The 12,248-nt window shown below is 50.3% G+C and overlaps 1 protein-coding gene across 8 annotated transcripts in view; it reads left to right on the top strand.

The window, feature by feature from the left end:
• Positions 1-1,867: 1,867 nt before the first annotated feature.
• TNRC6A (trinucleotide repeat containing adaptor 6A) overlaps positions 1,868-12,248 on the top strand; it is a 178,794-nt gene continuing 168,413 nt past the window's right edge. For 5 of the 8 annotated variants that reach the window (XM_084642245.1, XM_084642244.1, XM_084642243.1 and 2 more), the window contains exon 1: positions 1,894-1,962. In XM_084642245.1, coding sequence (XP_084498371.1) covers positions 1,897-1,962 — 66 coding nt within the window. In that variant the 5' untranslated portion in view covers positions 1,894-1,896. Of the gene's footprint in view, positions 1,963-12,248 lie in introns of all 8 variants that reach the window. The other 3 variants (XM_084642247.1, XM_084642246.1, XM_084642248.1) reach the window with 1 other exon arrangement.

Here is a 12,248-nt window from a genome sequence, read left to right as displayed (position 1 = left end):
GAGAATGGAATTCCCACCCTGACCCTTCTCCATCCCGTGTTAAAGCCCTGTTTCCCCTGAGCAGCACACCTGAAGCTAGCGAGAAGCTGGATGTTTGATCTTGGCTGCTCCTGGTTTCTCTTTTCCAGGGAACAAAAAAAAAGTCTCTAAAGAAGTATTTTTTAACTCCAGAGCATGATCCGGGGGCAAGTCTCCAGAGCACAGGGTTTGCCTCTCCGCAGCCTGATACCCCACGCCTTCTGCTCTGGGCGGTGTTGCTTGCATGGCTGCAGCATTGACATCCTGAGCCTGAGTGTGCGGGGGAAAGAGGTCCCCCTTGACTCCAAAGAACCACTCCATTCCCTTGCGGCCTAGACGGCCTTCACTTGGCCCCGATCGGCCTTGCCAGTCCCTGGGTGCCTCCCAGAACACACTGGAGCACCCACGGCGGTACAGCAGCATGTAGCCCATGGATGGTCAAAAATATCTGCTGGGTGGAGCCACTAACCTGTCACACAGCCAAGCGTGACAGACAGCAGGGCCTCGCCGCATTCCCTTCTGGTGCAGTAACCTTCCTCCTAGCAGCTCCCTTCCTTTTCCCTCCCTCCGGCGAATCCCGTCACTGCTGGCTCTCGCTGTCCTTGTCATCTCAGGGGTGCTTGAATTCCGTACCGGAGAGAAGTGACGCCCCTGGCATAGCTCGCGGGACAGGGGCTGATATCTGCTTATAATCATTGACTTTTTCTGTCGTAGCCTATGACGTCGGGATTTAAGGTGCCAAGAAAGAGAGAGGAACCCTCCCACGCCAGGTACCACCCGTGAGAGTGAGTATGACACCGTTCACCTTCCAAGCGCTCTGAATTACTGAAAATTACGTTTGTTCCATCAGCATCCTTATCTCCAGCTGAAAAACACAAGGGCTCGGCACTTCTTTGGCACAGTCTGAGCTGTAACCGACCCTCCTGCTTGGGTCTGGACACTGCAGGGGAGGTGGGGCTCCCAGTGATGTGACTTGGCCTCCAGCACCCGGCAAGTGCGCAGTGTCAGAGAGCCGGGGCAAGCGAGACGTGCGAATGAGAACATGGCACTTCTGACCCCAAATCTGCATGGGCCGCCAGCCTGAGGCCGAAGCCTCACTGAGAACCAGGGGATTTTTTTTGGTTTTGCTGAGGCTGCACTAGTGCAAACCTGTCACGTGGATACGCTGCATTGGCATGAAAAGTGACCTGCCCTCGGGGTTTGCACTGATGCAGCTACGTCAGCGTAGCTACGCTGGTGCAGAACCTCCCCACCCCAGTGCAAACCAGGCTAAAGATTAGCGCAGAGGTGATGACCCACGTGGTAGGATGGGCCGTGTCAGATGGTTACTGTGCAGCCCTCAGCCTGCATTTTTTCAGGTCTAGGTGACAGAGTGGGGAAGGACACCAGGCATCCGTTGGCACCATGTAGGTGTTTCGCTCCCTTTCTACAGCTAGTTTATACATGAGGCTCCTAAAATGAAAGGAACCCTAAACTTTGACCAGAACACTCCCTTGTGCGCTCCCCAGTTCACCCGTTTGAGAGAAATGTGCCATTTAGACCTCAATCTCCAACGGGCTTGGGGTTGGGGTCTTTCATTCGCCCCTGACAGGGAACAAAGGAACTTCCCAGACCTCTTGGTGGAGTTTGTTCCCTGCAAGCCCGGCTGATGCTAGTGGGAAGAGGAGAACAAGCCTCAGAGCGCTGAACCTTGCTCAGGCTCCAGCACGACCGTCAGCGATCCCCTTTGATGCTGTTCCCACCAAGAGCTTTCGTCATTTGGCTGGCCATGGAGCTGACACACGGAACGAATGCAAGAGCTTTCCATGTAGAATTCCCTGGGGAATCCTGCACGCACCCCAAGACTGAGTCAGCGCGCATTGTGCTTTATTGTAGGTAATGGAAGAGCTGTCAGCCCATGCCCAGGAACATCTAAACAGGGATCTCAAAAGCGAAGAGAAACAGGTAAGAGACGTGAATCCATGGTTCATCCTCCACCGAAAAACTGAGCGGTCTGAGAAGCCAGCCATTGATCAGAGTAACTGCGAAAATAATGAAACCCTGGTGGGAATCTATGCTCTGTGGCTTGAATCATTGTATCTCCTACCCCTCCCAATTAGAACTGCGACTATTAAAAGAAATACAGCAAAGGGAATAAAATGGATAAAAGAATAAATACCCTTTATGCATTTAACTTGCTGTTGTAGTTGAAATCCTCCAGTCCTGACACTCTCCCACTGCAAACAATACAATGGGCCCTTTTGATGACGTATAAGTGAGTGGGGAAGGTTCTTGTTTTCTTCTTCCTTATTTTTAATTTAGAGCTATTGAGCCTGATTCTCAGCTGCCCCGAATTTGTGCTGGAGAATGCAAGGAGAAAGGGGGTTCTAACCCTGCCTTCTGCTGATCCTGAAACAGTCCCTGGTGTAAGTTACAGGGTCCTAGGAATGGCTTTAAATGAGACTCTGCTAGCTGGGGATCAGGTAGAGTGCCATGTGCTCTGCCCCCACCCTGCCCAGTCCTGGCACAACCCTGATACACCCTGACACAAAGGGCGGGAGGCGGATGCCAGAGAGCCAGCAGAATCTCCTCTAGGACAGCCAGGGATCTCTTGTGTTAGGGAGAATCCTTTCCATCTACTTTGTTCTCTGGAGTTGGAGCTGAGAATCTAGTCTCAGCTTCCCTGTTTTTTCCAGAGGACTCCTTGGAGGACTGGAGAGCTGCTGGGACTATGACATTGTAAGAGACAAGTCTGAAACCAGAGCTGTGGAGAGGGGAAGGAATGGAATTCCCACCCTGACCCTTCTCCATCCCGTGTTAAAGCCCTGTTTCCCCTGTTTGCTTTCTTAGCAAAGACATCTGCATGTGGCTGACTTCACACCCAGTGACTTCATGGGGCCACTCACTGTGTGAAGGAAAGCACCGGTGTACATCTTTGCAGGACCAATGCCCAGGATTGTCCATGCATTTCTGTGGTTCCCCCTGGGCTTTGACGTGCCAATGAAGCCAAAAGGGTGTAGGGAAGGATTTTTTCAATGGCAAACAATACAGATGAAAAGGAGTACTTGTGGCACCTTAGAGACTAACCAATTTATTTGAGCATAAGCTTTTCTTTTTGCGAATACAGACTAACACGGCTATTACTCTGAAACCAAACAATACAGATGATTTCAGTGAAAGCAGAGATTCTTTGGAAGAATGTTTTAAAACTAAATTCTTAGAAGGATAAAATCCCTCAGCAAATACGTAACACCTTATGTGTGTTTTCCGTGGTTGGGTTTGTTTTAGCGCTGGGTCCTAACAGCTTTCTGATGCCGATGGGAAGCTGATTTTGAACAGTTTCATATGCTGTTGCTATCAAATACCTAGAATAACATGCAGAGGGGATGAGACTGACAAATTAAAGAAGTGTGGGCTGGATGAATGGACTATAAAGTGGATAGAAAGCTGGCTAGAGTGTCGGGCTCAACGGGTAGTGATCAATGGCTCCATGTCTAGTTGGCAGCCGGTATCAAGTGGAGTGCCCCAAGGGTCAGTCCTCGGGCCGGTTTTGTTCAATATCTTCATAAATGATCTGGAGGATGGTGTGGATTGCACCCTCAGCAAGTTTGCAGATGACACTAAACTGGGAGGAGTGGTAGATACGCTGGAGGGTAGGGATAGGATACAGAGGGCCCTAGACAAATTAGAGGATTGGGCCAAAAGAAATCTGATGAGGTTCAACAAGGACAAGTGCAGAGTCCTGCACTTAGGACGGAAGAATCCCATGCACCGCTACAGACTAGGGACCAAGTGGCTCGGCAGCAGTTCTGCAGAAAAGGACCTAGGGGTGACAGTGGACGAGAAGCTGGATATGAGTCAGCAGTGTGCCCTTGTTGCCAAGAAGGCCAATGGCATTTTGGGATGTATAAGTAGGGGCATTGCCAGCAGATCGAGGGACTTGATCGTTCCCCTCTATTCGACATTGGTGAGGCCTCATCTGGAGTACTGTGTCCAGTTTGGGGCCCCACACTACAAGAAGGATGTGGAAAAATTGGAAAACGTCCAGCGGAGGGCAACAAAAATGATTAGGGGACTGGAACACATGAGTTATGGGGAGAGGCTGAGGGAACTGGGATTGTTTAGTCTGTGGAAGAGAAGAATGAGGGGGGATTTGATAGCTGCTTTCAACTACCTGAAAGGGGGTTCCAAAGAGGATGGCTCTAGACTGTTCTCAGTGCTAGCTGATGACAGAACAAGGAGTAATGGTCTCAAGTTGCAGTGGGGGAGGTTTAGGTTGGATATTAGGAAAAACTTTTTCACTAGGAGGGTGTTGAAACACTGGAATGGGATACCTAGAGGTGTGGTAGAATCTCCTTCCTTAGATATTTTTAAGGTCAGGCTTGACAAAGCCCTGGCTGGGATGATTAGGTTGGGGATTGGTCCTGCTTTGAGCAGGGGGTTGGACTAGCTGACCTCCTGAGGTCCCTTCCAACCCTGATATTCTATGATTCTATGACATACTGATGCATACCTCAGCATGGGGATGGTCAAATGTGCTGGAGGAGAGTGTGCATCCTTTCATAAATTAACATCCCCAAAAAACCCACTTCTCACTTCCAGTTGTCCTAGGATTTAGAGGCAGAAGCACCAGTCCCCTCTAACCAGGCTTTAGCATTAATAAAGTGTTCCTTCTGGTTCTCCCTGGAAAAATAGAGGGGTTTTCCTCAGTAGAGGAGTTGACCTTTGCTATTCCACATGTTATGACCGTCCTCTGTCCTCCACAAGCTATGAGCAGGGCTAGAACCCAGGACCTTCAATAGAGATCCCTGTCACTCGAGCTCAAGGAATAACCCTGTTAACTTGTACCAGTGGCAATCTCTTATCCTCTGTGTAGCTCAGTTATTAGAGAGGGACTCAACATGCACAGCCCAGGTTCTACGTACCTCCTTTGCTATTCTCTTCTTGGCAGTTACTGTTGGTATCTGGGTGGGGCAAAAGCGTTTCATGTTTTTCATGTATTAGTTTTTGAAATGTTGTAGCCACGCTATGTGCGGCTTGCTAGTGTCGGCGTGTATCTTCTTTCTGATAAGCCCTCTTGTTCTGCGCTTTGTATTTCGCTGTAGAAACGGCTGGAAACAGCCCTTTGTTTCAGAAGAACCTGGAAAACCAAATTGTGACATTGGTGGTGAAAGTTTTCCTTCCCTCTTCTGTACAATACTTGGGGCCCAAATGCTCCTAGGCATACCTACAGTGCCTGGAGCAGTAGGTGCTGGATTGACAGTCCTGACAAATGAAGTCCTTCAGTTATTGATGCATGGAGCAGGAACAGCTTGGACAGTTAGGACAAGATTCCCCACACTCCCTCCTGCCGATAGCCCCTCCCCGCCCCCGACCTGGGAAAGCAATCTCTCAGGCACTAGCTCTGCGACAGACCCAGCCATGGGCACAAGCCATTGTTTCCATAGCTGCGTCCGTTCCCGTGGTTTCACCGTGGAGCATCGTTGTTTAAACATTGTTAAACCAGCTCTACTCAGGAGCACGTGGGCTGAGGGCTCGCGGTCAGCGCGCTTCCCTGAGACTCAGCGGATGCAAGTTACAGTCCTGTGAGTTCAGGCCCAGCTCTGAAATGGGGAAGCCGGAATTCCCTCCCTCCCACAGGCACGTTAAACACGCGAATGGCTCCGATGCCAGGGGGATGGGCACCGTGCAAGTACTGTGGTGGGGCAGGTCGCCACCCTGGTCAGAAAGGGTTAAAGAGCTCCTTTTGCCCGAGCTGGCACACGGGTGAGGGGACAGGGAGGATCCAAACCCCAGTGCAGGGTTGTGCTCCAAGGGGAGCAGAGCTAGAGCCCCCTAACCCCCGTGTCAGGAAAGCGGGTGAAAAGTGTCTGCTACTTGGCCTCTCCGGAGAAAGAGAGGCACCATCTTTGCTTCCTTTTCCCTTTTAGAGCCCAGAACCCGCAGGAGCAAAGGATTCTGGGAGGCTTTGGGGAGTGACCTACCCACAGTGGAGCTAAAGCTGTTCATACTGCATGGATTCTTGGACCCGCTGCGAGCCTAGCCTACTCCACCCAGTTCTTAGAACAGCCATAAACTGGCTGGAGCACTTTTGCATGTGCATAAGGAAGGTTTTACGTAGGTTCCAGGAGCTTGGGACAGAAAATTTCTCTAGTGTAGACAAAGCCATTGACACGGGCGGCTCATTAACCCACCCAGAAGTAAGGAAAGTAGGAATGGTCTCTAGGAAGGATCTGGTTTGTGTGCGCTGAGCAGTCCCTGCGGAGAAGCCCTGGGAGCAGCCCAGTATGGGGAGAAGGTTGAGCTGGATTTTGTGTGCCCTGCGTGTGGAGTTGTGAGGAAGCTGCCTGCTCACAAGTCTCTGTATGCAAATCTGATTTTGTAACCAGCAGAGAGAAATTGATATGAATCAAATCATAAAAATGAATGAATATGTTAAAAGGACAAGCTGGGTCTATTTCAGCAATAACTCAGTGCTACCGGCATTAAAACAGTCTGCTCTGAATAATGACACTTCAGGAGCTCGAAGTCACTTTAGGGTTGCCATGACTATTAGTTATTTTATATTACTTTTTTCCAAATATTGGGTTTCCTCCTTTTAAAATATGGCTGCAATTTGCCTCATGCTGCAGTCTTCCTCACAGCCGCGTTTAATAACAGTGCTCTGTTGGGTTGCCCCTTAAATACAATAGGGCCTCTCTCATATCCCACGCCGTTGACGGTTCCTGAATGCTCCAGGTAGAGGCAGGTAAAAAAGTACCCGCTGTGCCCTGAATGAATGCTGCAGGTAGAGTGGGCTTGCTGCATGGGTCAGGTGGAGTGTGTCCTTCCTTGCTATTGATTGATTTCCCCTGGCCTGTGAATGGACAGTGGTAGCCCAGCAGGTGTTACTGTGAGGCGGGTCAGCCAGGAAGTGGCTAGCTACAAAAGGGTGTGCTAGGATTTGGATTATCTGTCTGTATTTTTTTCTCCTTTAATGTGCAAGGTTTCTGTGTGATCTTACACCAGTGCCCCCTAGTGTACACTAGCTTAGATTGCAGTTCCACGTTGACAGTAAAAAGAAAAGGAGGACTTGTGGCACCTGAGAGACTAACCAATTTATTTGAGTGTAACCCTTCTGCCCGTCAGAGTTGGCAGCAACAAGGGCCGGGTTCAATATCTAGGGGTTCCATTCCAATAACACAATGCAAACCGGCTCGAGCCCCCACCCAGTGACCTGGGAAAAATATATACCACCCCCGCTGGGCGCCTCCAAGAGGCAATACTTCCCCTCTCGCAAGCACATAGTCTGAGTGTAGCAAAAGTCTTTTAATAACAGAGAGAAACAATGTGGCATTATGTTGGGGAAACACCACCAACAGGATTCATAACACAACCCATGAGCAAAAACAACCCCACCCCAGGCAAATTGGGGCATGCCCTTTTCCCTTTGGTTCTTGAGTCCAGCAACCCCAAATCACCCAAAGTCCCAAAAGTCCAATGCCCCAAAAGTCTCTGTCCCTGGTCAGGGCAGCCCCAGAGTTCGAAAGTTTATCGGCGGAGCTTTACCTCCCAACCTGGGTGGAAATGGGACGGGGGTAAGAGGCACCTTACGTGATCTGAAGCTGACCGCCCCATAGCTCCATAGCGGCGCTCCGCCAGCCGCCCCACGAACTCCTTCGCTCAGCTGCGCTCCGCTCCGCCAGCCGCCCCACAAACTCCTTCGCTCAGCTGCGCTCCGCTCCGCCAGCCGCCCCACAAACTCCTTCGCTCAGCTGCGCTCCGCTCCGCCAGCCGCCCCACGAACTCCTTCGCTCAGCTGCCCCACGAACTCAGCTCCACGGCCCACAAGCAGCTCCTGCCATCCACACACTGCTCCGCGTCGAACTGCTTCACCAGCCGTCCCGCAAACTGCTCCACAATATATCTTCAGGCTCCCCCACTACTTAACACAACACTCAGTGATTTCAGCTCTTAGGTGAATTCAGCTTATAGTAGGGGAGCCCCAGTGCTGGTGCACTGTCAGCCCAAAGTGAGCTCAGCAGCCTATAACTAGACTTCTAATGAAATCAAAATTAGCTCTGATATTCCACAGTGGAGAGAGGAGGAAGTGCAATCAGCATGTAAGGCCCTCACCAAGGGGCCCATGCCACCAAGTACTACTACTTGTCCCCAGCCTCTCTCCATTCACACAGTTTTGGAACCCATGACCCTTGCCTAGCGAGTGCTACTTAGTTGATGGTGAATCCCTCCATCATAACAAAAGGCCACGTACAGTTCCAAGCACAGTTCCCATAATCAGGGTAATAACAATTTATTCTTCCTGCCCCAATAACAGAGACACTGGGGATCCCACAGCAGCCAAAGTGACCATTTGGGCAGCTATGGTCTCATTCTAGGCGTGGTGGGTGTGCCTATGCAAATGAGATCGGCCCCTGAAGTTCTTTTCCACAACTTGCCACACCTCACCACCAGATGTCAGGGTGGAGCTCATCCTGACACTGCTTACATCCTCCCCCCAGCCGAGACTTTGTCGTCCCGACAAATCACACTCCCTTTATACCAACTCATTGGTTTCCTCCAAAGGGCCTCAGGAAGCCCACTTTAGCTTCCACAAGCCTGTGTGCTATATGTATTGGCTCCTCACTAGTCACCCCAGGTGCATCATAAGTTAACCGTTTCACTGGTCTTATCACCCTGTCTCGTCTATTGAGAATCTCTGTTGCCGAGGTAGGGGGAACATCCTCTTGAGTGACGGATGGAGAGGCTTCCCTGGAGGGTCCCTCGGCTACTGGCGTAGGCCCCTGCACTCCTAGTTCTAACGCTGGAGGGTCCAAGGTGCCCAGGACATCCTCTACCTGTCTGTCCCCATTGTCCAATAACCTGTGTGTGTCATCACAGGGGGGTCTCATCAGCAGCACCGGGGTATCAGAAATGGGCCTAAATAGTTCCGCCATTGGGTTTAGGGCGGAAGAGGGAAAACTCTCGTTTGGTTCAGCTGATCGAGACTGAAATCTTGTCTCCATCCCAGGATACACCAGGGTTGTGTCTTCCTCCTCAGACTCACTCTCAGATGTGCAGAATAGGGGTAAGTTAGCTGCAGGGGGCCCACTGTCTGTGTTGGATGGCGGCTTTGGTCTAGCACCTCTGTTCTGCCCGGCGGCCCTGCCGTGGCCCATCTCACAAGGGGTGCTTACCAATTCCCCCACAGGGAGCAAAAGGTTTCTATGCACCGTCTTTATTTGCCCTGGACCGTCTTCAGGTTTGATCTTGTAGACTGGCAGATCTCCCAGCTTTTCCATCACCAGGTAAGGTATTGCCTTCCATCTGTCAGCTATCTTGTGTTTGCCAGCAATACCCAAATTTCGCAGCAGGACTCTGTCCCCCGGCTGGAGCTCCTGCGAACGCACTCTAGCATCATATCGATGTTTGTTGCGGTCTGCGTTCTTCCGAGCCGCAGCGGTAGCTAAGCGATAAGCATCCCGCAGCTTTTCTCTTAGTCGGGATACATACTGCTGATGAGTTTCATAGCTATCTCCATCCTCTGATACACCAAAGCACAAGTCTATGGGTAATCTTGGTTCTCGCCCAAACATCAAGAGATATGGGGTGACTCCCGTAGCATCGTTCTTTGTGGCATTGTAGGCATGCACCAGAAATGCGACATGCTGGCTCCAGGTTGCCTTCTGCTCTGGTCGCAAAGTTCCCAACATATCTAATAGGGTTCGATTGAACCTCTCGGGCTGAGGATCACCTTGGGGGTGATAAGGCGTTGTCCTAGACTTTTTAATTCCTGCTATCTTCAGCACCTCCTTCAGAAGGTGACTCTCAAAATCCCGCCCCTGATCAGAGTGTATCCGAGCCGGGAATCCATAGACTGAGAAATATTTGTCCCACAATACTCGAGCAATGGTGGTGGCCCTCTGATCACGTGTGGGATATGCTTGTGCATACCGTGTAAAATGGTCAGTCACTACTAGAATGTTTCCAACATTCCTCTTGTCTACCTCCACAGACAAGAAATCAATGCATACCAACTCCAAAGGTTTGTTGCTGGTGATGTTCTTGAGATATGCAGCCCTCGTGGGCAGAGTTTTCCTTTGAACACATCGAGCGCAAGTCTCACATTTCCTGCGAACATCTTCAGCCATTCGGGGCCAATAGAACCTACTACGAATAAGTTCCAGGGTCCTCTCCATCCCTAAATGCCCAAAGTCATCATGCAGGGCCCTCATGGCCAGGGCTCTGTACTTTTTTGGCAGTACTAGTTGTGCTCGTTGTTTTTGTAAAGGGTCAGTGGTCATTCGGTGTAGCACTCCCTGAATCAGTTTTAGTTTGGTCCATTCTCTCAATAGTAGTTTACCCTCCGGGTTAGGTGGGACAACCGCAGCTGGGCTTCGCCCCTCCCTTTTGGCAAGTAGTGTATCACGAATGTCAATATCTTGCCGCTGGGCTTCTTGCCAGTCAGCCGCATTGAGCATGGGCAAAGGAGATTGGTCTAATGCAATATAGTTCACCGAAGCAGAAGGCATGCATTCAGGGGGCAGGCCCAAAGCTTCTGCAACACATCCCTGAAAGCCTTCACGGGCCTCTGGCTCTCGGCGACTCACACTGCAAATAGCTCTCACTCCATCTGTGGGTATCACAGCAACTTCTGGAGCCTGCGGACGCCTGGACAATGCATCTGCATCTACATTGCTTCTCCCTGATCGGTACTGAATGCTGAACTCATAGCTAGCCAAGGCGGCCACCCATCTCTGCCCTGTAGCATCCAGCTTAGCACTTGTTAACACATAAGTCAGTGGATTGTTGTCTGTCCACACCTGGAACTGAGCACCATACAAGTAGTCTCGAAATTTCTCAGTGATGGCCCATTTCAAGGCCAAAAACTCCAGCTTGTGGGTGGGATAGCGAGTTTCACTATCAGACAATCCTCGGCTGGCAAAGGCTACAGGTTTACATTTGCCTTCCACTTCCTGGTACAGGACTGCTCCCAGACCCTCCAAACTGGCATCAGTATGCAGGATAAATGGTTTGCTTGGGTCAGCAAAAACTAGGACTGGAGCATGAGTTAGGCAAGTAATGATTTCTCGAAAAGCCCTTTCACATCTCTCATCCCACCGTGGCCCAAATGGTGCAAAGGGGCCATAGTGTCTCTGCACAGGAGGCTTTGGGGACCTCCCCTTATTCTTGGACTTAGATTTGTTCTTGCTGGACTGATGTCCCCTGGTAAGATCATTCAGAGGCTTTACAATCGTAGCATAGTTTTTCACAAATCTGCGGTAGTAGCCACTAAATCCAAGGAAGGTCTTGAGTTCTCTGTAGTTACTTGGACGTGGCCATGTAGTGAGTGCTTCTATTTTATCAGGATCGGTACTCACACCTTCTTGGGACACAATGTGACCCACATACTTCACTGAGGTTCTGCAGAACTGGCATTTGTCAATTGAAAGCTTCAGACCATAATCCTCCAACCTATCAAGCACTTTAAGAAGTCTTTCTTCATGCTCCTCTAAGGTTCTTCCAAACACAATCAGGTCATCCAAATAAACTAACACTTGCAGTAAATTCATGTCTCCCACAACTTTCTCCATGAGACGTTGAAAGGTGGCAGGTGCTCCAGAAATCCCTTGGGGCATGCGTTCGAACTGATAAAACCCTAATGGGCAGATGAAGGCTGTCTTCTCCTTATCTTCTTCTCCCAGAGGGATCTGGTAGTATCCACTTCGAAGATCCAACACAGAGAACCACTGGCTTCCCAGCAAACAGTCTAAGGCGTCTTGCACTCGAGGCATAGTGTACTGGTCGACCACAGTACGGCTGTTTAGGGTGCGGTAGTCAATACACATCCGGATTTTCCCATTCTTTTTGCGGACTACCACAATGGGTGAGGCGTATGGGCTGCGGGACTCTGTAATGATGCCATTCGCAGCCAGCTCCTGAAGATGATGTCGCACATCTTCCATCTCAGAGAGAGCAATCTTCCTAGATCTCTCCCTGAAAGGTCGAGAGTCATGTAGTCTGATATTGTGCTCTACTCCTTTTGCACATCCCACATCCCACTCATGCAGTGAGAACACCTTGGATCTTTCACAAAGTTTCTTCCTCAGGCGATCTTTCCAGTCCTCGGACACTGGTGAATCTCCAAAGTCAAACTTTGCTGGGTCTATTGCCGAAACTGGAGTTTCATACTGGGGTTTTACAATCGACTCAGGCTCAAAGAGGTCTGCTATCTTTTGTCCTTGCTTCACAAAAATATCACGACTCGTTTC

This window comes from Lepidochelys olivacea, assembly GCF_965140295.1.
Source record: "Lepidochelys olivacea isolate rLepOli2 genome assembly, chromosome: 10".
Lineage (NCBI taxonomy): Eukaryota > Metazoa > Chordata > Testudines > Cheloniidae > Lepidochelys > Lepidochelys olivacea.
This window is presented reverse-complemented; position numbering and strand designations above follow the sequence as displayed.